Genomic DNA, 25871 nt, shown 5'->3' with positions numbered 1-25871 from the left:
TAGTTTTGCAACATCTGACTCATGATTTTGATTATGTATTCTGCTAAGTTCAAAGTTTCCCTGCACAAAGTGAGAGCTGTACGAAGCAGCCGCGCTTCAAATCATTTTACTTCAATTGTAGTAACAACTTTGAGTTTAAATCATTAACAACCTCTGGGTGAACTTCTATCCAAATGACTGCGAGTCACAGAGAACGCTTCCCTTGCACCAGGTACTTCTGGGCTTCAGTCGGACTCAATCCCTTTTCTGTTTTTTCCTCATGTTCATGTCTGTCTTTGAGGAGATGTATGTGGTTTGTGAAGTAATGAAAGTTATGTATTGGTTAAAGAAAGCTGCTGTATGGGGCTCAGAACGCATCTGGCGTTGCTTCAGGATGGAGCTTTGTGCATCCCCTGCATTACAGCGGGAAGGTGCGTGTCAGAAGCAGAGGTTGCTGTGTGCGTGTAGGAGTGCCGTGTAGCAGTGAAACCAACCATGAGAGGTGACCTGATCTGTTTCCTTCCCTCCCCCCTTCTCCAGGAGCTGTGCTATCCGTGCCCAGTTCATCTTCCCGTTTGCCAAACGCGTCCCACACGTGCACAGCAGAACCCCTGCCCTGCCCGGGCCCTCCTGCCCCGCGTCGCGCACTCCCTGGGCTGGCGGCTGTGCATCTTCTTTCTTCCCGCCGCCCCCTCGCGCTGCTCCAGTTCGGTTTAAATGAGCCCTTCTTCCCGCGTGCTTTGTGGAGGGAGCAACGCCGGGGGGGGTGGGAGGGGGGGGGTCGGACGGCAAAATTACAGTTTTGCTTTTCTATCGCGCTATGACAAAACGCCTTAATATTTTCCAAAAAAGCGTGCCTGCCGTTATTTTCTTTCCCACCTACTCCGCGAGGGCATTACGGCGCGAACGCCCGAGCCCCTCACACCTCCTTTCCTTCCCCTCCCTCTCTTTCCGCGAGGAGCGAATGTGTGCGGGACCGGAGCAGCGCATCCTCCGCGCGCCCCGCCGGGCACGGGGGCACCTTCCCCTTTGCTCTGCCGCGTGCGCGCGCGTGTGCCCGCCCGCCGGGCTCTGTGTGTGTGTGCGCGTGTCCCCGCTGCCTCCCGCCGCCCGCGGGCGCGCCGCGAGCGCCGCCGCCGCTGCCCTTTGATCCCGCGTTAGTGTCAGTTAGGGGCCGGCGGGCGCAGCCCTCGGCGCTGCCACCGCAGCCCTCGGCCCCGCACGGCGCCCGCCGGGAGCGCGGCCCCGGCCGCCGGGGGACGCGGCGAGCGGGGACAAGCCAGGTGCACGGCCGGCTCGGGGGGAGAGGAGGGAGAAAGGGAGCGCGGGGGGAGAGAGCCCTCCGCGGCGGCTCCGGGGACGCCGGCTGCAGCCCTCGCTCCCCCGGCGGAGAGGGAAAGCCCGCCCCGGCCGGCGGCTCCCCCGGGGGGCCCGGCTTTGTGCCCGTCCGTGCCCCCCCCCACTCCCCCCCCCCTCCCGCTCGTGTTTGATCTCCCGTTAAACAGAGGAGGAGAATGTGAAAAAAAGGGGGAAAATGCCCAGGAGGAAGCAGGAGCAGCCCAAGCGCCTCTCTTCACGTAAGTGCCCCCTCTTTTTGCCATTTTCTCCTTCCTCCTCTCCCCGTCTCCTTCCTCTCTGCAGCCGCCTCCGCCGTTTCGCGCATTAGTTTAGGGTTACAGAGGTGAAACTGACAAAGACACAGCCTGGGTTATTCCTCTTTTAGGTCTGAGCTCAGGCAGCCATGTTGGTGATGAACAGCCTTGTGCCCTTTTAATTTTTCCTCTCTCTCTCCTTTCCCCCCTTCTTTCTTCGCGTCCCTCGCCCTTTCCTCCCCCTCCCTCCCCCCGCCCGTGATTGTGCATTTGTGCTCTGGGGGGGCGGCGTGGGGCTCTTAGGGGCCGGAGGGAGGGGGTGCCGTTAACGGGGTGGGGAGGGGGGCTCGCACCGGAGGGGAGGGCGGCGAGCGGGGAAGCGGCTGCCGGCGGCTCGCGTGGAACCGGCCGAGAGGTCTGTCCGCGGCTAAAGGTTGCGGCGGGGTGGGGAGGTGGGCACGGCCCCCCGGGGCCGGCGGCGGAAGGGGGGTTGGGTTGTGGGGGGAAGGGGGGGGAGGCAACCGCAGCGACCCCGCAGCCGTCCCTACGGGAGCCGGGACCGGCGGGGGAGGGGGCGGCGGCGGTGAGGCGGCCCGTAACGGCGAGGTCTCCGCGGAGCGGGGAGAGGCGGCGGCGGGCGCGGGGCTGCCGCTGGCTGCGGCGGATCGGGGGCTCCGGCGGCGCTGCCCCAGCCGCTAGCAGCAGAGCACAGGGCTAAAGTGCATCCCACCGCTCCCGCCCGCGGACACCCCGCGTGCACGCTCACGCTTGCATCCCCAGCGCGGTTCCCCCTGCCCTGCTGCTCCTCGCTTCCTGCCCCCTCCTTCCTATTTTCTCCCCTCTTTGCAAAACAGTTAACTTTTCTCCCGCTCTCCTTCATCCTCCCCTAACCCCCCCCCCCCCCCTCCCTGCCCGCATTAAGCGCTCGGCAGCTATTGAGGGAGAGATGGAGGGGAGGGGACCTAAAAATACCTTGCCCCTGCCTGGCCCCGGGGGTGCCTTGAGGCGAGCAGGGGGTGGTTGCCGGGGGTCATTTGACCGTCTCCGGCTCATCTACCCGGAGCGCGCTCTTCGCGCGAGGCCGGGGGCACGGCGGGGCCGAGGACTCGGTCAGCGGGAGTTCAGTGCGGCGGCCCCGGCCCTGCCGCTGCCGGGGGGCGCCGCTGCGGGCGGAGCGCGGTGCGGTGCGGCTCCGAGCGATAGGGGCAGCGCTGCCCCGAACCCGCCGTTCGGAGGCACGGGGGCCAGGCCGGGGGGCGGCACTCGCAGCCCGGCGAATATATCTCTCCCCGTTTTCTTTTCGCTGGTTTGAGGAAGGTTCGAGTTGCGCTTTTTATCGATTTTTCTCCACCTCCCCCTTTTCCCTTCCTTGCTCCTTCCCCTCATCCCTTCTCTCTCCTTTCGCCCCCGTGCAGCCCTGCCGCGCTCCGCCCGCCGCAGTCGGCGGCCCCGTGCGCTGCTCCCCGCGCACTGCGAGGCCGGCACGGGGGCGGCGGCGGCGGCGCCGCCTCTGCAGCGCCCGGCGGGCGGGGGCAGGGGCCAAGCCCGGGAGCGCGAGGCCTCGCCCGGCGGCGCGGGGGCCTCCCGGGGGGAGTGGGCGGGAGGGGGGGGGGGGGGCGTGCAGCGCCGCCGCCCGGAGCCCCCTGTGAGCGGGGGGGCGCGGCGGGGAGGGAGGGGGGGATTTCCTCGGCCCGTAGGAGGCTGCGGGGCGGGCCCCACGGGCGGCGCGGCGGCTGACCTTGCCCCTGCCCTGCCCCGCGCGGCTGCCCTCTGCCCGCCTCTCGGGCTGACACGCAGCCCGGGCTCCATTTTAGCTCGCGCTGCCGTGCACTGCCTGCCGGGCTCGGCTCCGGCGCTGCGCTGCCCCCGCCCGCGGGCTGCGTCTCGGGCTCGCCGCGGCCCCGACCTCCTGACCGCCGCGCCAGGAAAAGTCGCGGCCTTCTCCGAGCGAAGGGACAATCGTCTGCGTTGTGCGAAACGGGCGCCGTGTTTATTTTGTTTCTTAAATGCACGGCCTCGTTTGCGGCTCTTTTGGCTGAATTTTTTAGTTCAATTCACGAGAGGTGTTGGGTTGTTTTTTTTTTTCCTGATGTGTGAAGCATGCTCGCTGTGTCCCACGCTGATGGTACATCTTAGTGGGTTGTATTTATTTAGACTTCTCCTATGGCCCATTGCGTTGAATTAAAAGCTCTCCTCTGACAAAAATATGATAATAACATGTTGGGTAAATAAGGAAGAATTGTAGGAATGCATTTGCAGCCTGCAGCCCTGCATGTTCAGAGGATGGCCTGGAACCCATTGCGCTCAGTGTGCAAATGGTATGAACGGTGGGCTTGGGGCTGGTTGGTTTTTTTGTAATGTGTTTCTTTAATAGATGTTTTGTGAAAAATACACTTTTTTTTCCCCCTCTTACAATTCCTGAAGGTTTTAGCCATGTCTTTTCTTAGGTTGCATATACTTTTTGTTGTTAGGTGTTAACGATAGCATTAGAACAGGGAGCCTGCTTGCACATCCAGAAGATGACTCAGGTGGCGTTGAGCCTCAGTTCTGCCCCAGCCTGGGTTTGGCGCTGCGCTTGAGCCCAGAGCTGTGCCACGGGTCACTGCTGGTGCAGGACTGCTCTGTGGTGCACTCGGTGCCTGTGTGACCGCTTTTGGTGCACGTGGTATCCTGCACTGTCTCCTGATAATTTGGATGCTCTTGCAGTGGCTGGGAAAGCAAATAGGCATTGTTACACTGAACAGCTTAGTAATGTGGGGCTATAAATAAGCTGATGCGTGACCCTATGGGCTCTATAGAAGCTCGGGTAGAAAGTAGTGTTTTCAGGATCTCCAGGCCTTATTTCATTTCTTACAAATTGTGTACGCTTACGTGCATCTGAAGAACGTGGTACGATGGTATGCAGCTGCTGCCCACTGGGACCCTGATTTTATCTTTCTGTATATTGGACACTTCTGTTCATTGGCTTCATTTGATAACTTCTGTAAGTTTCGAGATAATTTCCCAAAAGAAGATGGCACCACCAGAACACCTGCTCTGGTAAAGAAATTTTCTACCTTAAGGGTTTGTTAGAGATGTAAGGGACCATTACAACAATGTATCTGAGTTTCAAGCGAGTTGCAAGATGTTGACACTTAGGTAGCTGAGGGAGAATAAGAGTTGATTTCATTAGATGCATTAATACCACTTGCTTAAAAGGACAGAGTTAAGGTTGAGCTCACCATTACTGGAGTTGTTTACAACACAGTTCAACTTGGAAGGGTCCTTAGGAGGGGTCCTTAGGAGGTCGTTTGGTTAAGGGCCCTGCTCCCAGCAGAGTGACCCCCAGCTTTCAGTCGCGTGGATGGGCCATAGGAAACTCCACTGAGAACATGAATTGCAGCTGGAGCTTCTGCATGCAAAGAAGTGTAATTTTTGGAAATCTTTAGTCACTGATGATGGTGGATAGTCTTCACTTGCATTCTGAAATATAAGAGAAAGTGCTTCCTTTTTAATCTAAGGTACGAGTGAATGAGGTCAGAACTTCAGGAATTCTTGGATAGACAATGGCTCTTTGGTATCCAGATAAAATACTGGAGCAGCTCACCTCAGTTTGCAGTGAAAGAGCTTCATAAGTTAAAAATTTACTCAGTGCACATGTGTCTCATGAGTACTTTTGGATGCACCTTACTCAGACAAATCAGTTCATTTTCATTGGCATGTTTGAAGGAACTTTATGTGTTCCTTAGTGTGTCATAGGTGGGGTCTTTTTTGTGCTTTTTTTTTTCCTCTTTCAGCTGTTCAATGCTTCGATCTAAGTATTTTTTTCTTCTCTGTACAGTTAGAATCAGAATCTTTGGAAATGCATTCACAAATACAGTTTTACTCTGTTCTTCTTGTCTTGACCACCTTACATTCTATCCTACCTCACGCTATTACTTCCTTTTGTCAGAGTTCCTCACCTTACACACGTGAGATGGAAGAGATCAGCCTGAGAAGTAAAAGTTTAGGGAAGTTTTGAGATAGCACGTAGATGTTCAGGATCTGGATTGCTACATTGTCTCCAACATAGCAATCACTGTTCCCTGAGGTTTGGTCCGGTCCCAAAAGTTTGTGCGCAGTGCTGTTTGTGAATGAATGCCACAATATCATTTATACCAAGCCTGTGTTTGTCACATCAGGCAATTAGAAGCTATATTCAGAGTTTTGAAGGATGAGCTACTGCTTCTGTTGGCTGTCTTCTGTTGAAGATGGAGATAAAACGCTGACATAATCTTAGTTTAACTATCAGAAGCTGGATTTGGATTATGAGGGGACATAACTTTTCTTGCTTTTGTGGTTAAGTTTGGTGCTAGGTATTCCAGATACTGTGTTGAAGTTTTCTAATGTTTCTATACAAAACAAACAAGCAAGTTTCATCATGTTTGATATGATGAAACTTTTATTATGTTTTTTAATGCTGGGTTGTATTATCAGAGTGTAAAGAAAATACTGATAATGAGATGAATTAGGAGGGGTTTAAAGCTTCCTCCTTTTTTATTTCTGCAGCTTGCTTTATGTGATACCTTCTGGCTCCAAGAGAGAGAGGGTTGGGGGGGGGGGGGGGGGGGGGCGGGGTTCAAAAGACTTCCTAGTGTCAGAAAGTCCTCACCAGCATTTGGCTTTTCTTTGAGACAAAGGGTTTTTATCAGGAACAGGAACCTCTCTTTTAACAGTGTTTATTACCTTACTAGCAGGCATTGCTTTTACAAGGGGAAGCTTTCAGCATATTTTCTATTTACTATTTCTAACCTCTCACCGCTGCAGGGATCATGATATAGCTCACTGTTGACGAGAGGGTCCACGTAGGGAAAATTATTATTCTTAGTATGATTAGGTTAATAACTTCATTGCTATTATCGTAGTTGTCCTGGTGGTACTATAATGTACCTCTTAAATGAACAGCGGCGTTTAGTTGGATGGAGTAGCATCCACATTACTCTGTCTGGAAACACTGTTCTTATTTTGTCTCACTCCGTTACAGCAAAGTCTCATTATAGACTTTTCAGAAATAGCTTCTCTCTTTATGGGCATTGTTTCTGACGTCTGAAATGTCTGTATGGAGTCATTCGGTGGTCAGTGTCTGAAGTCATTCAGTGGTAGGCTCTTAGTGTTGTCTGATGGTATGAAATATTAGTAGATCTCACTCAGGTATGAATCGGAGTAACAAAGAATTGGTGTTGTGCTCGTTAAGTTACTTAAGGTTTAAGATCTTATGAATTCAATTTCAGAGAGAGCAGAGGGACAAAAAAGTATAAAACAAAGACAGGCTTCTTAGTCGGCAAAGCAGGAAAGCCCCCAGGTAGAGCAGTAGAATGGGAAATGTAAGAACGTGTAGACAATGCATTTTTTTATTTTTCAGTTTTAAAATGGACAAAGAAAGAATACAGTTTCATCTTTGTTATAGCATGATTGTTGTATTTTTCATATGTAAGAAGGCAGAAATAGGAAGAATTAAGTTTAACAGAAAAAAAAAGAAAAAAGAAGAGCCAGGAGGAGCTGGCTGTTCAAAGTGAAGTATTAGTAATTTCCTATAATTTAATCAGACAAGATCCCAGAGCAAGATAATGAGAGCATGACCTACAAAAGAGGACTTTTTGGAAGTTAAAAGGGTTTCTAACATGAAGCTTTGCTAGGCATATGATTTGTCATGAAGCACCATATAGAGGACCTTTTTTCTTTCACGTTGCAAAGAAATCATAATATGGACATTAGTTCAGATGGTTAGGAAGAGCTAATTTGGCTTGTGCCTGGAATCCTTTTACTGTTAGAGCTGTTAAACTACTCCAGAGTCATACTTGATGAATTTATCTTCTAAGTAATGTTTTGCTCTGGTTTACCATTTTTTTCTTGCCTAGTTTGTCAGTCGTGATACTATGATGTTTACCATTTGAATTTACATATATAACCCCCCTTCATGGTTTATGGAGCCTGAAGTGTTATGTGTTTCATGAAAACAGTATGCAGAAATCTTGGAGTTCAAAGTAGCTAGCAGTGTGTAATGGTTGTCAGTTTTCAAGTGATTCTCTTTTTCTCTCCCCCTGACTTTTTATTTCATATTTTAAAGTTGTTTCTATAAGCAACAGTAAATGATGTGGCTCGATATGGGCTGAAGGAAAAATAACCTCAAGAAGGTTGCTAACCCTTTCCCCAAGGATTTTTTTTCCCCCAATAATTTTGAGTTCTAAAACTCAGGCTGTACCCAGACTTGAGTTCAAAGGAAGCATGTTGCAGGGTGCAGTCAGCGTAACTCTGCACACCTGCACACGTACACCCCAACAACTGTGGCTCATTTCATGCAGGATTCAGTAACTTGTATCCAAAAATTCACAGAAGAGCTTCTCTTTCAGTTTTTGGTTTTGGAGACTAACTCAGTGTCATAGCTATAGAACCGTTATGCTCCCAGAGATGAATTTTCTTCTCCTCGTGTGCCTTCAGTGGTATTTACAACCTGGTACTCCAGTTAGCCTAAACAACAGGCGTGCTTGGTTTAGGCCTGTAGGTGTAGGCTTTCTAGTTAGCTCTATCGCTTAAAGTTTCTCTTTCCAGGGATTTCATGTTTGTGGTATAATTGCACTGAACAGTAGAATCCCATGGCTTAAGCCTAATGCTTAAACGAACCTGTTAGATTTTGCAGGTTGAGAGAGGTGTTAAGAGTTGGCACAGAGTGCAAGTTCAATTAACTGGGAATCATGGAAGGCTTATGTTTTTGGGGTTTTTTTTTTTTGAGAAGCAGGTAGTAAGGAGAGAAAAACTGGACCATATAAGCAGTCATTTCCCTCGTTCTTTTCAGTACTTAGGTGATAGGAATGGAAGTTGGGGCTGAAAGGATGACTAATGCTGATGGTACGGTAGACCAAGAAAAAAAAGTTTGTTATGCAAGACTACAGATTTAGCTGCTGCTTAAAATATATTGCATTAAAAATGAAAGGGTTACCAAGCAGTAGAGGTCTTGTGGTGCTTGACTTAACCAACAGATTGAGAAAGTGAAGTTAGGTTCTATACATTTGCGCTGTTTCATTTCTTTTGTTTGGGACGGTCACTAGGACAGAAATAAATTATTCACAGCAACTCAAAGCAAGCTCCTGTCATCATTCCTTTAGATTCCTTTAGATAGCATGGTTTTACTTCTGGAGACTCCCTCCCCCGAGAAGGGTTTATAACTGCAGGACCTCATCTGAGACTTGCTGCTTGAATGTCTTTTCTGCTTTCCCTAGGCTTTGTATGCAAATAAGTAGAATTATGTCTTCCTTGTTTAAGGCCACTGAGAAGTTTTACCTGGAAGTTAATGGAGAAGATTTGGTGAAGACTTAATTTAAAACTATAGCTCCCTATTTTAAACGGGTGTTTTGGATGTGTTCTGGATCTTGATACCTGATAGAGTTTGTAACATGCTGTCAAAAGTGGGGATTCTGTTGAGTTCTTGAAAGAAATGGCAAGTAACTCTCAGAAAAATGCTTTAAAAATTGGTGGTTTTGTCAAGCGTGAATTTTGCGTAATGGGTGATCCTCATGCGTGACTTTATTAATGAACAGAAATTCTTTGTAAGCCACTTCGTTTTGACTCGTGCAGTACAAATAAGCCATGATAATTCATCTTAGGTGAATTTATTTTCTCAAAAATGAAAATAGTAGCAGATCTTCTGCAGTAGATAATTGTGCAGTCAGGAGCAGGTAAGGGAAAGAGAGAATACTGGGCAACTGGATCCAGCTAGCAGCAGGTGTTGAGGCTGTTTGAGTTTGCTTGCGTTCCTGAAGCAGGAATCACTCCCCTTGTGGGCTGCTGTGTCAAATGTAGACCTCGCAGCTGGTGCCTCAGGACTCATTTCATCTGTGTTTGAAGCAGAATCTTCACTTTTCTACCTTTGTATTTCTAGCCCTTTGAGGCCACGAGGAGCCCTTCTTAGGCACCAGTGTAAGCGTAACAGCCTAGAGCTGCTCTAATTTCTGCTGCCCACAGGCTCTCATCCTGCTCCTTGTTCTGGAGGGGAAGGGTTGACATAATCCTTTTGTCAATTCTGTGTTGCCAGAGGGAGTTCTGTGCACAGAGAATAACTCTGAAGGGGGCTCTTCTGCCCACCTTGAGGTACTTGTACATTGCCCATAAGGTATAAATGGATCTCGCCATAATTGCTTATACGTCTTCCTGCACAGTGCTATGCCATGTTGAGATAACAAAGCAAGCTCTAATAAAGCTACCTTGTGTATGGGAGGCAGTTATCACAGCAGTCTACTCAGGTTAATTCAGCCATAATGCTTCAGGGTATTCTCAGGCTGGTTCAGATATCACTACATAGCACTGTGTTATTTAGCATGGACATACTCTCATGAGAATCAGAGTTGTTGTCTTTGAAGGCATTTCCTAGCCTGCAAAAAAACTGTTGGTAAAGCCCACAGAGTCTTCAACCAGTAAAAAATCAAATCCCGTAATCCAGTGATGGGCTGGAAGTAGGTGTGAAACATCCCTTTCTCCTCCACCATTCCTCTGAATTTTAGGTGAATTTCTGAGCAGAATATAGAAATGACCCATGCCCTGAGTAGCCACAGCATTAGTTTCTTATAAAATGAGTTTGGCACAGAATCCTAAATCTCCTTATGTTATTTAAGTTTTGAGGAAGATTCACTTTTTATTTGGTGCTTGCATGAGAATTAAGACCACTGACTTAGTGTGTCTGAGAGTGAGGAGTTCCTATTCTGCATGGGAAGAATCGTTTCTGTGTTAGCCTACCCCTACAAGTAGCTTCCTAATCCTCTCTTGGTTGGCTTTGCTCGTTAACCCCAAGCAATCCTCTCGGGGGCAAAGAAAGCAGCTGTCTTTGGTAGCAAACAGCATGACAAAACAAACAGTTCTTGAAGCTTCCCTTAGATACTGTAATATCTTCCTTCTGGGAGGAATTAGAGAAACAGAGAATATAATTTGCCGTGTTTTAATCTGACTTTGGGAGTGAGGAAAGTAGTAAATTTTAGGGAGCAAGACTCCTGTGGCATTTTTAGGAAGGAATAATTTCAGTATCTAAACCCTAAGCCTTTTGTTTCTGAGGCAGACTGAAAGCTAAAGTGCATAAAGCACTCAGGTGAGCAGTGGAGGAGAGTAAAACTTAAACAATGCGCCCCTCGTTTAATTAAAAAAAAAATAAATTGGAGAATCTGCATATCCCAGAAATAAACAGAAATTAGCTAAAAACTGATCTTTGTTAGATTAGATATGCTGTCTGTTCTCACCTGCAGTGCTTGACCATTGACATGCATACCATTTGGGGGCTTCCACTCTGTGCCCCTTGGCAGGAGCTGTAGACATGATAGGGGTAGTTGAAGATGTTGCAGCAGCTTGATGTGAGGCTTCCTTGGTTTTCTTTATTACAGCTTACATATTTTAGTAACGTAGGAATTTCTGTTTGTTGTTTCCTTGATTTTACTGAAGAACAACCTTTGTAAATGTGTTCTAAAGCAACAATTTGGCCTATTTTAGCAGCGTTTTTATAGGAGTCAGTGGTTTGAATAGTTACCATCAGGTTTTCTCTTAAGGTACTTTATGAAGGGGAAATAAAGTTCACAGTATTTGCTGTAGCAACCTTCCCAAATTCAATATTTATGATAATCTAAGATGACTTTTCTGAGTTCTGTTTAACTCAATTTTGAAAAACAGAGCTTAGTGCCTCTCAGTAGCAGTGGGCCGCCTTTGCAGATGTGCTCTGATCGCCCTTGTGCTGTTGGGGCGGTGCAAATGTTGAGCAAGTTGTCTTGGCCTTCCCAGGTGAAGTTCTCATTGCACAGGGGAAACACGGGAGAAACAGAGAGCTGTAAAGGCTTGTGTTGCGTTCCTCCTTTACCATATACTTACAGTATCACGCAGGAGAAAACCTGCTCCTGCGTATAGACTGAACAGAAGCATCTGGATTATTGAGCGTGAAGATGTAGTGACTCTTCTCAGTTGAGTGGAAGGATTTGCTTTTGCCACTGGGGCCGTTGTGAAGTTGTTTTATTTGTAGTCAGAGAAGGAAATACTGAGCTGAGCAGAAAGTCAAAGCATAAGTCAAAATGTACAGCACAGGCAGTTTTCTCCTTCCTTTCTTAGGAGCCAACTGGGTTAATTTTGTGCTCAGGACATGAAAACTTGCATTCAGCAAGCAAGATTTATTTTCTTGCTGTTTTCCTAGTGTGTACGTAACAACTACATTGCTTGTAATATTTTTTGCAAATAAGAGATCTAGACTCCGTGATAGAGCTATGTGGGCTGTTTGTGATGGTGTATGGAGGCTCAGTGGGATGGTCTATAGACAAGAAGTGTCCAGCTTTTTGGATTCTTGTTTCTTTTTTTTTTATTTTTTCTTTTTCCTTCTTTTTCTAATAGTTTAACAAGAAGTTCTCATCAGAGATTCTTCTCACCTGTTGGAAGAGAACTTAACAGATATCTCTTCTTTTTATTCCAGTGTAGCACTACTACATTGATGAAGATGAGTTTTCCTCCTTTAGCTCTAAAACCACTCGTGATGTAATCACTGCTTTAATCACTGATGATGATTCTTCTTTTTTTTTCTTTTTTTTTTTTTTTTAATCCTTTGCCAATCAGTATTTATGGTAAGATTTCTAGATCAGCTGGAGAGAATGGTCAGCATTTTCATGCATGTAGGAAAATAGAGCAATATCACTTTTTCATTTTGGTAGTGCTACTACTTTATCAATGAAGACTACTGATAGTTGCAGAATATGATGAAAAGCTTTTTGGAGCTGGTTCAGTAGAAGACATACTATGCCTTTAAACCTGGGGAAGACAAGAGGAAAAGTTAATGCTGCCATTTGTACTATTCAGACGTTGTTGGCTTTGCTTGAGATGTTAGAGCCAGCGGTCATGCAGAAAGCAGACTAGAAGTAGCACGTTTTTCTGTAAGACTGTAAATATTCTTTCATGTGAGTGTCTGCTGGATTTCTGTTCACTGCAGTAGTGATTAGACATAGGAAGGTGCTCTCGAGAGCTACCTTGTGCATGAGAGACAAGGAAATACTGTTTCCATCTCTTCTCTTGTGTTGGTGTAGTACATAGGACTACAAACTGGGGAGCCAGACAGCCTGTTGTCCTCAGTATACATGGTCTGACAAAAATTAGTGTCAGCCTGAAAGTGAGCTTGTATTGGAATTAGATGTACTGTAGGAAAGATGCATATAGCAATTTCTCAGGTAAACCAAGGCACCAGTGTCTGAAGTAATGCATGTGGATAGCAATTTTCCCTCGGAGGAACTAGAGGTAAGCCGAAAAAATAGAAAATATGCTCCTTGAAATGGCTAGGTATGTGCTGAATGTTGCTGTATGGTTTTTTGTTTGTTTGTTTGTTTTTTCCCAGTGATTTCAAAACCTTCTAAAAGGGTTTCTGTGAGTACTGAAATTATGCTGGGCTTACATTGTTGTATCTGGTGGGAGTTCTCCCCTTCTCTATTTCAGAACTTGACTATGTCTTCCAAAAGGTACAGAAAACTAATTCTATTCAGAGAGACCTAGACAGGCTTGAGCACTAGGCCCAGGAGAATGTCTTTGAGTTTCAGCAAGGCCAAGTGCAAGGCCTTGCACTTGAGTCAAAGCAACCCCCGCTATCAATACAAGCTGGGAGGCAAAGGGATTGAGCACAGCCTTGCCAAAAAGGACCTGGGGGTACTGGTGGATAGCAGGCTGGACACAAGTCAGCAATGTGCCCTTGCAGCCCAGAAAATCAACTGTATCCTGGACTGCATCAAAAGAATCATGGCTGGCAGGCTAAGGAAGGTGATTCTACCCCTGTGTGCTCGTGAGGCCTCACCTGGAGTGCTGCATGTGGATGCGGAGTCCTCAGTACAGGAAAGACACGGACCTGTTGGAGCATGTCCAGAGGAGGGTCATGGAAACTTTCCAAGAGATGAAACACCTCTCCTACAAGAAGAGGCTGAGAAAGACAAGAAGAAATGGTTTCAAGCTTTAAGAGGGCAGATTTGGGTTGGGTATAAGGAAAGTCTTTTACAGTGGGCGTCCTGAGGCACTGGAGCAGATTGCCCCGAGATGAGTTGGAAGCCCTGTCCGTGGAGGCATACAAGGCTAGGCTGGAGGGGCCTCTGAGCAGCCTGATTGAGCTGTGGATGTGCCTGTTCATTGCAAAGGAGTTGGACTAGGTGACCTTTAAAAGTCCCTTCCAACTCTAAGGATTCTATGATTCTATTTTCAAATTGCTTTATCAAAGCGGAAAGCAAGACAGAAGTAAAGGTGGAGTCATTGGCCTCAAATAATGATAGTGGGGGAGCTTTATTTTCTGGAGCTATGACTTTGCTGTTCAGAATTATTATTTTTTAATAAGATTGTTTTAATCTTATTTGTAGTAATTAAGCATTTCCTGCTAATTTAAACAGTTGGTTTTGGCAACATACAGATCGTCTTCTCGTGTACTGGTTCTAGTAATGCAAAGTTAAAAAAATCTACACAAGAGTCAAAGAAGCAGATAATTCACTGATTTATCAACCTTAGCAGACTTTTTTTTTCTTTCTTTTCCTTACAACATAGTGGTAGCTATGGTAAATTTACTCTGGATGGCTTAAGGGTACCGACTCTATATGGTGTGTACAACACATGAGGGCACCTCTTAAAATGAATGGTTGAAGGATCAGGTAATCAGCCTGTGAAGCTTTGGTGCCTCGATTAGCCTTTTGGTCAACGGTCTATTCCTTAGAAGAGTTTGAAATTGCCCTCCACAGCACAGCTGAGAGCAGAGGTGCTTTGTGGATTTTCCTTGGTGCTTCTAGATCAATTTCAGTCTTTTGGGTATTTTGAGAACTTTTCATGAACTTAGCACTGTGCGTAAGCAATAATGCTAAATTACTGTTGTGATCAGGAAGTTATTTATGTTTGTGTCAAATTGTTTGTGTGCAACAAAGTGGCGTTCTTGAACACTTTCCTCACTTTGGCCAGCCCATTTTGCGGGATGAATTGACACTCACAGCTTCTCATGCACTTCCTTTCCAACTTCAAGGATGACTAAAATCATGTTGTTGTGGCAACCTTGTCAGTTTTAAATGAATAACCATGCTAAAATGAGCTGACATACTGAAGAGTAAACCAGTGTTACAATAATATGCACCATAAACCAAACTCTTTATTCTTGTCTGCTCAAAACTGTTTGGAACATGTAAGGATTTTTGTGCCTGCTTTCTGTCATTGGGATGGTGTCTATGCTGAGGCTTGCAGTACATTTCAGGCAATGAAGATGCACTCTGCTGCAGTAAAGAATTGAGACAGCTATCACTGCAGCCAGTTCTGGGAGGTGGCAGGGCAGGTGCAGGCCTTAATTAAGATGAATTGTTAGCTGATGAAGGCACTGAGTGAATAAGAGCAGACAGTTTATAGAGGTGTTTCAAATACGGAGGACACAGATATGCAAAATAAAGTGAGCCACAAATTTTATCTGTTACCAAGTGAAATGAAGATTAGAAAGCAAAGCTTTCCAACTCTTTTGGGCACCTAGATCTTACATAATACACTTAACTTGACTGCCGTGACTTTTCAAATATTGAGAATGGTTTGGTGACTACATCAACCAATTCCTTCAGACTCTGACATGCATCTCTTCAGGATCCATAGACTTCTGGATGTTCAGGCTCCTCAGGTGGTCACAAACCTAATCTTTGCTTACAGTGGAAAGTATATTGCTCCCCCAGTCCCCACCTTCTGAACCATTAGCTTGAGGGGTGTATGAGGAGCAGTTGCCAGTGAAAATTGAGGCAAAAAAGTTGAGTATCTCAACCTTCTCCTTGTCTGTTGTTACCATCCTGCCTATACTGTTCGCTGAGGGAGAGAGGAGAAGTACACCTATTTAGACTTTGTCTTTCTGGTTGATGTACCTGGTTGATGTCTTTCTTGTTCTTTGCATCTCTTGCCAAGTCCAGTTCCAGTTAGGCCCTGGCCTTCCTGACCCAGTCCATCACAGCCTAGCAGCATCTCCCAGGCTACCTGTCCCTGCTTCCACTACCTATGCATTTTCTTCTTCCATTTTGACCAACAGGCCCTGATTTGACAATGTTGGTCTCTTGCCATCCCTTCCTCACTTGCTGCATCTCCTCTCCATTCCTTTGTCCTTGATTCCCAGGGGGTTTTGTTGACTAACCCCCTGAAGAGCTGGAATTCGGCTTTCCTAAAATTAAGCATCCTGATTTTAGTCTTTGTTTGTCTGATATCCATCAGGATATTGAGTTCCACCACCCCTCATTTTTACAGCCCAGGCAGCCTCCAATCCTGAAGTTATTAATCAGTTCACTTACACTGATGAGCAGCAGGTCCAGTCTTGCATCTCCCCTGATGGGGCTGTCTATTACTTATCCTCAGTATATTCCAGGAACCTCCTGGATTGCCTCCTGCTTGCTGTGCAACTTTTGCAGCGGGTGTCAAGGTGGCTGAAGTCCTCTAGTAGGACAAGAGCCTGAGATTGCAACACCTCCTGTAGCTGGAGGAAGAAAGCTTCATCAGCAGGTTCTATCTGATCAGGTAGTCTATAGCAGACACAAACCACAGGGCTCTTTTTGTGACCACAGTCTATTACTTGCACACATAAGCTTTCAACTTGGTTATGGCCATTGTGGGATAGTTCTTCATACTCTTCCTTTCCAAATGTAGAGGGCGATTCCTCCTCCCCTCCTTCCTTGCCTCTGCTTCCTGAGCAGCTTGTAGCCACCAATAGCCACACTCCAGTCACAGGAGTCATCCCACCAGGTTTCAGTGGTGGCAACTACATCGTGGTTTTCTAATAGCACAGTGGCTTCCAGCTTCTCTTGTTTGTTTCCCAAGTTGCATTGCATTGGTGTAGAAGCACTTCAGCCGGTTAGCTGGCCTTGTTGCCTTCTTGGAGGATAACTCCTTAATTCCTTTGAAGCATTCCCCTTGAGTTCTTGCCTTCTTCTTTTACCTCAGTGATCCCTGACTCATTGTCATAAGATTTCAAGTGTGTTGTGACTCTGCAGCATATCTCAGGGCAGCAGGTTGAAGGGCCCCATTAGCACACCATCGCTCTCACTTAGTTATGCCATCCCACACACCTTATCATGGGCAGGCTAGATGCCTTGAGCTATCCATTTAGCAGATAGGTCTTTTAAACCCTGTGTTATGCATAGTCTTTTTCTTGGAGATTGATCACCACAGCACCGAAAAGGCATTGCACGACATGCAGAAAAAAATTCTGATGGTCTTAGTTCTGCTATGCAAGGCAGAAGCTAATCTCTTTGAAAATACATAGAATTCCTTTATTTCTGAGCTTTTTATTCTGGGTCGTGTGTCACATTATTGGCTAGTTCCATGGTCATTCCTGTGTTCCCAGCCCCTTTTCTTGAAGTCCATTGATAAAAAGAACTGAGGTGGTGGTTCTTTTTTTTCTTTCTTTCTTCTAGGTTTCTTAGTAACATAGTATGATCCTTCCATTTCTCAAGCAGGAATGTCCAAGTGAATGGATCCTATTTTTTATAATACCTAAACAAAATTGTATGCTGGTAGATTTGAGAATGCAGGTGTATTTCAGTGCTTGAGCTCATGGTGATTGCTTATTCTGACTGCAGTTTTTCCTCCTTCACTCTCTTTTCTTTTGTGAGGCAAGGATAACTGCAACCTCACATCTTGTCAGGAAAAAAGTGTATCTTGATTGTGGTGTCTTCAGCCTCAAAAATACAGCAGAAGACTATAGCCTGGAATCAGACTACAGATCATATATTTGTTTAGAAATGAGTAACTGAGCTTCCTGTAGGTTCTAGATTTGTGTGTAATTATCCATTTTTCAAAAACAAAACAACAACAACAACAAAAAAAAAAACAAAGAACAAACAAACAACAACAATAAAAACCCCACTTCATTCATGACCTCCCCAAGGAATAAAATCTTGTCTTACTCGTGGAGTTAATTTTAATTCAAGAATGGCAGTAAAATATTATGGATTCCTATACTGACTGTTTGGCGTTTATGTGATTATCTCCCACAATAATTTGATCTTTCTGAGGTAGGCTGGTGTGGTAGGCCTTGACTCTTTATATGGTAAGAATAATATGAGCATGAGGAATCATGTTTAAGTCTTCTTATTTTGGATGTTTCAGTGTCTCGGTTACCTTTTGGTATTCAGTGCTTACTCACTGAAACAGCCTATTGCTATAAACATCTATCTAGAGCAAACAAACGAACAAACAAATGAATTTTTACCAACTGGAAATAATTGTAAGGAATTTTAAAACTTGCTTGTAACTAAAGGAGAGTAGAATTTGTAATCGCTGTGCTGAACTTACCAGGTAAATGAACTCACTAAGGTAAATGTGTGCTGAAACAAATGGTATGCTGCCATGCCAGGTGCAAGAAATGTGTCTGGGTAGGTTTGCACATGAACTACTTGAACCATCAAGAATCGTTGAAGCTGATTCCCTTTTTGAATGCAGCTGTGGAATAACAGTTGATCTCCTGCATATTTAGTTTGTCCTCACATTTGTAATACTCTGTCATAGCCTTACTCTGGTATTGTAGCTGGCTTTAAAAGATGCAGGAAGCCTGAAATTCTTGACTGAGGGGCTTTTGAATCTGACTCAGAACTGGTGGCTAAACAAGTGTTCAGTTTTATAGCAGATGCTTTACCACAATCTCTTTTTCATCAGAAAAAAGAGATGTATTCCTTAGATATTTTAATGTTCAGGATTTCAGTTGGCCATGTTTCTTCAGCGTATAAATCAGTGTGATCACAATCTCTAGCTTTGTGAAAGGTGTGTTTACACTCAACTATGTGTTATTACAGGATGTTAACGAGGGCCTGTGGAAGAACTTTTCAGTAAGGTTGGCTGTGGTACTTTGCTTAGTCTCTGTAAAAGCATTACAAGAACAACACAGGTACAGTAAAATACATTTTGTAGGGAACATGATTTTCTGTTGTTTGACTGACAATTTATATGCTTCAAGAATCGGTCTTGAGGCTACTAACAAAGCCTTTGCAGAGTAAGCTGTCTTCAGGAGTATTTGTTTCTTCTAAAAACCTCATTCATCAGAATCAACGGTTTTTGTCTACAGTCTCTCCAGGACTTCTAGGTATTGGTCAAGTGAATGAATGAAAGCTCTTTATTTGAGGTACTGCTTGAGAAATGGTCCTTAAAAAAGGTTCTTTTAAAGCCGTGTGTGTTCCATTCTGTTTTGTGCACACACCTTGAGTGCTTCAGCTCAGTGAGCTTCAGAGAGCGGGGAAAATCCAGCTAAAACAAAGTCATTTTAAATTGTAAGGAGACAAATATTGCACATACATAATTGTACATATATCCTACGTATGTGTATTATTGTTATATATTAACAGTGTATGACATTGTTCTGCCCACATACTTCTCAGGGGTGATTAGTAGGCCTTACTGTTAAGATATTGTTTTCAGGTCTTTAAGGCTTTTCTTCTGTCACGAACATGTTGCAGCCCAGTTCTAGGGATAAATGTTTTTAAATAGTATTAAAATCATCTTTGATGAGTGGCTTAGCTATAGATGTCCCAGGTAGGTAAAGCAGCCTTCATGAAACTGCCTGCCGTGACCATACTTACCAACGGACCAAACTTACCAACTTACATACAGACCAAGTTCTCTCCGGGAATCGTAGGAGTACACTGTGAAGATTTGGGAGGGAGAATCTGTGGTGTTTTTTCTTAACAAAACATGATGTGGTTTGTACTGCAAAAGACCTCAGGGAAAGCATGGCTCAAATTATTGTCTAGTATAAGTGCTTGCAGGCCACCAACTCTTACTTCCCCATTCCTACCTCATGCACATAAGTTTTATTCCAGCTTCTTGGCAGACTGAGAACTTTTCTGTCAGATTAAGCGAGTTGAAATTGGCTCACCAAGCAGTCAGATAAAGACCTGAGAAAACATGAGAGTGGGCACAGGACTACGGTTTCTGTCAGTCATAAGGTTTTGTCACCTTAACAGTGTATTCTCATTGCACTTTAAGGCAGTGCCTGTTAATTTGGTGTTCGAATCTCTGAATCCTGTTGGAAGCAACACTTCTCAAACCAGATCCTGCAGATGATAACTATATCCTCTTGCCTAGAACAAAAGAATAGCCAGTCTTGGAGGTAAGATGAACTAGCAGTAATCTTCTGAACAACTTGATGTTTTTGCAAAGATCAGACTTGCTACAACTGTAATGTCCTATTTTGTGGTTTGTCAATAGACCGAAGAGCCTTCATTAAGTAGTGACAGCTCACCTCAGGAGAAACCATCTATTTCTGTCCTTTTTCATGGTTACCTAGCTAGTAACAGAAGGATCTTTTTTGGCAGGTAATGAAACCCATTTGACACACTTATTTTAGGACATTAGCCTGAAAATAAAAGGTAAGTGTCTGATTCCCATCTATGACAAAATCCTTCTCCTTTGGGGGAAAGGAAATAAAGGTAGTTTTATGTTGGCTATGATGAGCTTTTTCAGTAATACATCCTGCCTCCCTTCTTCCTTGGAGTCCATAACAGCTGGGTTCTGTCCCTGAAAGGAAACAGTGCTGTGCATGCATTTTGATTTCTTGTAGCTGGAGAGCAGTTGGGAAACCTGGATTTCTGCACACTCACTGTTGTTTGTGCATGAGGGCGAAGCATCTTGAACAGTTCCAGTTACTGTGAGGTAATTAATTTGTCTTCCTATAATCTTTTTCATCCTGGAGCCTTTTTTTTTTCTTTTTTCTTTTTTAGAACAAGTGCTAGAGAAATTGCTAGATGAGTATTCTGAGGTATTTCTTGCAAGTATATTTTTTTAAACTCGCTTTAAGTTAGGGATGAAAGCAGAGGATATATGTCCTGTCTTTAAAGGCTATGCCTTGCTTTTCCCCTGTTCTCCTTCCCTCCAGTTAGGAAAATCATTATTTTAGAAGATGTGGAGATGAAATAGAGAGCTCTACCTAGGGCTTCTTTTCCTATCTAATTGTGTGAATATTTTCACACATCTTAAACACAGGGGTGAAGGACAGAACAGAAGAGTTATTGCTTTTTGGCAGTTCCTTCTTGCAGCTGTGCTACTCTCTCTGGGTCAGCCTGCAGTAGAGAAATTTGGTTCAAGCACCAGCAACGCTGCTAAACCATTTTGTGATGAGGTCAAGAGTTGAATAATCATCCCGTTGATAAGTGAGCGAGCCAGAAATTCTGTTGAAAGAGGACAGTGACTTACTGTGCTGCTTACCTATTATAGGTCACAGAAATGATGAAGGGAAAATAGGGGACTGAGGGCACTCTAGCACATGACTGTTTATGTAACTGTGACTTCTAAGTTTTATTTGCTGCTGTTGATGTAATAAAAGAAGTTAAGGCAGGCCTTTGTGTCTTTATTAGAATCATGATTTTCTTGCAAGCATCCCCTTGGGAAAATCAACAGTGCTACTGCTCTCCGGATGTATAGCCTAATCCAATGTGACTGTAAATGCTTTTTAGAGGTAGAGTTTGGGTATGTCAGTGTACAGTGCATCCAGCTTCTCTGAAGTAGTTCTACAAACTGAACATCCACGTAATGAGCAGGGTGTGGGAACCCACAATTTGTTGAGACCAAGAAATGACAAAAACACTTCTTAAAAAAAAAAAAAGTTGAAGTGCTTGAAAAGACATCTTGAATACAAAAAAGGGTAGTTTGTATGGGACTGGATGGAGTGATTTCTATAGGATATGCCAGAGTATTTCTGTTGGTACTACCTGGTTGTGTAATTAGCAAGGATTTCTGTGAATATGAGATAATGTGAGTTAGGAAGTTAGGTGATAATACTGAGTGATCTCTTGTAATCATTTTTTTAATTGCTAAAATGATACACAATGTACATAATTCATCTGAAGATATTTACTGTATTCAGTCCTTAGCACCTTCATCTATTTTTCTGGTCTACACTAAATTCTGCCATGATACTTCTGCGGCTGATTGTTCTCACTGAATATTCTGTTAACAGTGAGGACTTCAAGTTCCTCTTCTCTAATTTTATCCTGGATCCTCTCCAGTATGGCTTCTACTTTCTGTACTTCACTTAAACTGTTCTGCCCAGGGTGGCTAGCAACCACTCTGACAAATTTCAAGGTTTATTTGCCAGTGGTACTTAATCAGTTTGACTTGAGGAAGAGAGCATCCTTAAGTACTCCAATTTTAAAGGGCTGGAGTATGTACATCAGCAGTGGATTGACTGTTGCAGAGCTGTAACGGAGACTTGGAGCTGCATTCTCTTCCTGAATGTGCTGCCACTGTACGATGGGAAACTCTTCGTACTTGGATATGATGCTGGTGGTAATGGTTGTGATGGAATCTGGGTTGCAGCAGCTGTGAAGAGAGTCTATTTTGCAACGGACTGCCAGAACAGTGCCATTTGGCCTGTGGCCAGGTCCCTAATCCTTGTTTGAGGAATAGGAAAGAAAGAAGATGGGAGAGAGCGGGACATGGAATCTTGATGTGTTAACGGTGGTGGTTGAAACCTTCCTGGAAGCCAGATATGAGCACAGAGATTTACTTCGCCTCACCTCTTCCTTGTCCTCGACTAGACAACTGCCTTTACAGTTATCCATGCTTTCTCTGTTCTCATCTGCTTCTCATCCTTGTTATGTCTCCCTCTTTTCTTGCTATTCTTGACAGAAGGCACATGAATCCAAGCTCTAGATTGTTCCATTGTTGTTTGTTTTCTTTCTAAAAAGCTTTTTTTTTTATTTGACTACTCATCTAAGTCACTCTTTGGTTCCATAGAACTCCTCACGGACGGCTTTCTGGTTCATCTAATGCAACTCTGTAAACTCTTTAGACATCTTGCAGGGCTCCTCAGTTCCCCAGCGTATACCTGTAACTAGGATGACCTACTCTTTCAGTAGGCCATGGTATAGTGTGTAGTATGAGATAATATATAAAATGGATTATGATAGGCATTTCAGATGGAATAAGATATGCTGTTACACTGCTGCTTATACTCCCAGTTTAATCGAGCTTCAGTTAGACTAAACAAAAGCTCAAGGGTAGGAAAATATCAGAGATAAGAGCCAGAAGTGTATTGGAGCAAAAAACTGGGAAGATGACTCGGGTGCCAAATAGCCAACAAATGCAACTGTAAGTTATTTAGATTGAGACAAACTTGAATGATCATATCTGAAACCTTTACATACATCAAGTATTGATATCAAGATAATAAGAATGAAGCCTTCTGTCACTATCAATTCCTGTGTCTGTAGACTCCCAGACTTTTCTTGGTGCACAACTGCTGAAGTTAGGGCAATCTTAACTAATCTATCTCATCAGCGATTTTCCTGTGAGCATTTCTTTGAAATGATGTGACATCTACCTTCTTTTATATTTGTTTTAATTTTCATTCTGTAATCCCACAATTATGACTTCCATATGTTTCACATCACTATAGTGTACGGAGGAATATAAATATCCCTATGCAATGTTAATTCTGTATAGAAGTTCTGTAACTTAATTGTTGCACTGAGTAATTAAAGTGAAATTATGTCCCTTTTACAAGGAAAATTCAAACTCTTTGGGATAGATTCCTTAACTGTAGCCATTTTTCAGATAATTTCTGGTGGTCCACATGGTGTTTCTGTAGTAACGCTTTCACTGCCCATGCCTGTCGCTCAGTGCCGTAACTTGAAGACTCTTACCTTTTCCTTGTGCTTCGCAGGCTGTTCCTACTTGTGGTCCACTGCATTCATATTTCAGTGCTCCAGGTTTGTACAGGCTGGCATTGTGGAACACTTGCTGCTTTCATGAGTGGCACGTGTACCATTACATTACTTTGCATAAGGTGTAGTTAAAATTTCCCACATTTGATTTGGGTGGCTTAGTATATAAATGAATAAACTTGTTTGCCTTTTTTTCAGTTTTCAGAGATAACTAATTTGGGCAGTTAATATTTACACCTTTATTCAAATCACAGTCAAGTTCTAATGATTCTACGTAAAGGAGCAGATGCTCTCAATGTGAAATAACACGGTTTGGGATTAATAAGATTTACCTGTTAAACTCAACTCTTGAAAGGGGAAACAGAACTTTTCTGTATTTGAAAACAAGCGAACAAGAAGGCAAGCATGGGAAACTGGCGTTTCTTCAAGCAGTGATTTTGCTCACATTTGTGACTTTGCCAGAGATTGTTTGATAATGGGCTACATCAGTGGCCCAACAACATGTTGATGCTGACGGGAGTGGAAAGTACTTGTTTGAGGTTCCTGGTGCAGTGTGATGGCACATTCCTGAAGCATGCAGGACACCTGTAACTACCAGTCTCTGCCAGAGAAAGGTGATTTGGGAAGCAGAGCTCCCTTCAGAACTGCCATGGAAGTGAGGAGAGAGAAGTGCTGACGTGTCTTGACTCTCAAATCACGTTGAGAAGAGCCGATCTGATGACCAGTTACTAGCTAAGTGTTGGCAGATTCCTTCTGGCAAGGTCTTCTTCTAAATGAAGTTGGTGAGAATTTGTCTTCAATTTTTAAGTTACCTTTCCCTATTTTGCAATTGCCGTGTGCTTTCTTACCTACATTTAGCATTTCGGACTGAAAGAAGAGTGAAACGCTTGTAGCTGAGCATCCATTAAGTAATTGTTTAATAACAAACTGTAGTATGTTTGTTGTGGGGAGAAGAAACATAAATGTGGGATTGCATTTCTACTCAGCTAAGCTACTAAGCTTTCAGGCACTTCTCACTGGAGCTCCTTAGTTGTGTTGTAAGAGGAGGAATAAATGCACTACGTGGACCTTTTGCCACAAGTAGGGAATTCAGCTGAAATTTCTTGACAAGCACATGGAGATTGGCTCTTGCTTCAGTTAGACTTGGACTGGGTGTCCCACGGACTCATCCCCTGAGTTCTGAGGAGGGTTTTGTTCAATTTGAAGGTGTGTGAGTCGATGGGTTGGGCTGACTTCTAGAGTTCTGAAGCTTGTTCAAAGGCTTGTGAGTCTATGTGAATTAAAGTCCTGCCCTAAAGGCCTTGAATGGCAACTTTGCTTAGAAGTGAAATTGTCAGGCTTCACAGTTATGCTTCTAAACCAATTCACTAGTGTTTAAAAGGAGGCTTGACTGAGTTCATGATAAGACACTGATGCTGGCTTTTTCAGCATTAACCTTACAGCCCTAAAGTACTTGTGGACTTGATACTGCAGCAGCAGCGGGAATTACTCAGGAAAGGAAAATTAGAACTGTGTCAGCAGTTAGAGGTCTGATTTTTGTGTACTGAAAGAAACTGTACTGGAAAAAAAAAAAAAAAAAGCAAGTCCAGCTGGATTTGGGGATAGAGATGCTGCAGAGGAAATTTGCCCATGCTTTTTGTACAGACCACTTGGAAGTTTTGAGCAAGCTTGAGTAGGTCCAGGCAGATGAACAACAGGAGGGGGAGCTCTGTGCACTGCCCGAGGTGAAGGGAATTTCTGGCCTTGATGGCAACCTCTTAAGTGAAAAAGATAAGAACTTCACTCCTGCAGCTCCCTGTCAGTAGGATGCTGTTGGCTGCCCTTACGATGGGCAGGACCGATAGAGAATGTGTATCTCTGGGAAAAGAACAGTGATCCAAGTTATGCTACTGTCTGTTACTGTCCTGTCTGCCTTTGCTGTCTTTTTTCAATTCCAGATATTGTGTATTTGTGTTAGTGTCAAAGAAGGCCGTATCGTGGCCCTGCCAGAGCAGATGTAGTTCCACACCCCACATCCTTACTGTCAATTTGCCAGTGTTCCTACTGTGAGTATTTCCTGGGTTGTCAGCCACAGAAAGGAGAATAGATAGTGAAAATATATGTGGGACGTTTATTTTGTGGTTACTGCAAAAACTGATAGAGGTGAGAGGGAAGAATTAATTTCCAGTGCAAGTAGGATGAACAAGGTTTTTAAGAACAGTGTTATTTAGCAGGTATTTTAAAGGACTGATTGCATCTAGGAATCTGTCAACATAAGGAAGAGGTACGTGTCAAGGAACAGAGAAATTTGGAGGTTTATTAAATTGGAAATTTCTCTAAAAGAGACCTACTTATCCCTCAAACTGCTATTTTTTGATGACTGAGTGGAGGGAAATACAATTCTCCCTTGTTATTTATGGACAGAGAATGGAGACACGGAGAGAGAGGATTTGGTGTGGGGAGGATGTTTTAACTCAGACAAACGTAAACATGCATGAATTTAAGCAGTAGGATGTAGGCAGGCTCTGTCTCCAAAGCTGTGCAGTGGTGTCAGCTCTCTGCTGTGCCCTCTTCTTGGTCTGTCAGGTCAAGGAAAATGCCAGCAAGATGCTTTCTTGGCTCCCAGTCTGTAATTTGCTTGCTTCAGGTAAGTGTGGACAGATCTCTCCTCTGG

The 25871-nt window shown here is 44.5% G+C and overlaps 1 protein-coding gene across 7 annotated transcripts in view; it reads left to right on the top strand.

Annotated features, from left to right (window-relative positions):
* Window positions 1-25871, top strand: part of ZNF827 (zinc finger protein 827) — a 184227-nt gene that overhangs the window by 75422 nt on the left and 82934 nt on the right. The window contains exon 1 of one of the 7 annotated variants that reach the window (XM_048942619.1): window positions 1327-1556. The exons of 4 other annotated variants lie outside the window; for them this stretch is intronic. In XM_048942619.1, the coding sequence (XP_048798576.1) occupies window positions 1514-1556 (43 nt within the window). In that variant the 5' untranslated portion in view covers window positions 1327-1513. Of the gene's footprint in view, window positions 1-1326; window positions 1557-3366; window positions 3890-24803; window positions 25845-25871 lie in introns of those variants that run through there. 2 more of the 7 variants (XM_048942618.1, XM_048942620.1) reach the window with 2 other exon arrangements.

Source organism: Lagopus muta, chromosome 4 (assembly GCF_023343835.1).
Source record: "Lagopus muta isolate bLagMut1 chromosome 4, bLagMut1 primary, whole genome shotgun sequence".
NCBI lineage: Eukaryota > Metazoa > Chordata > Aves > Galliformes > Phasianidae > Lagopus > Lagopus muta.
Note: the sequence above shows the minus strand (reverse complement) of the source record. Positions and strands in the feature narration are given on the sequence as shown.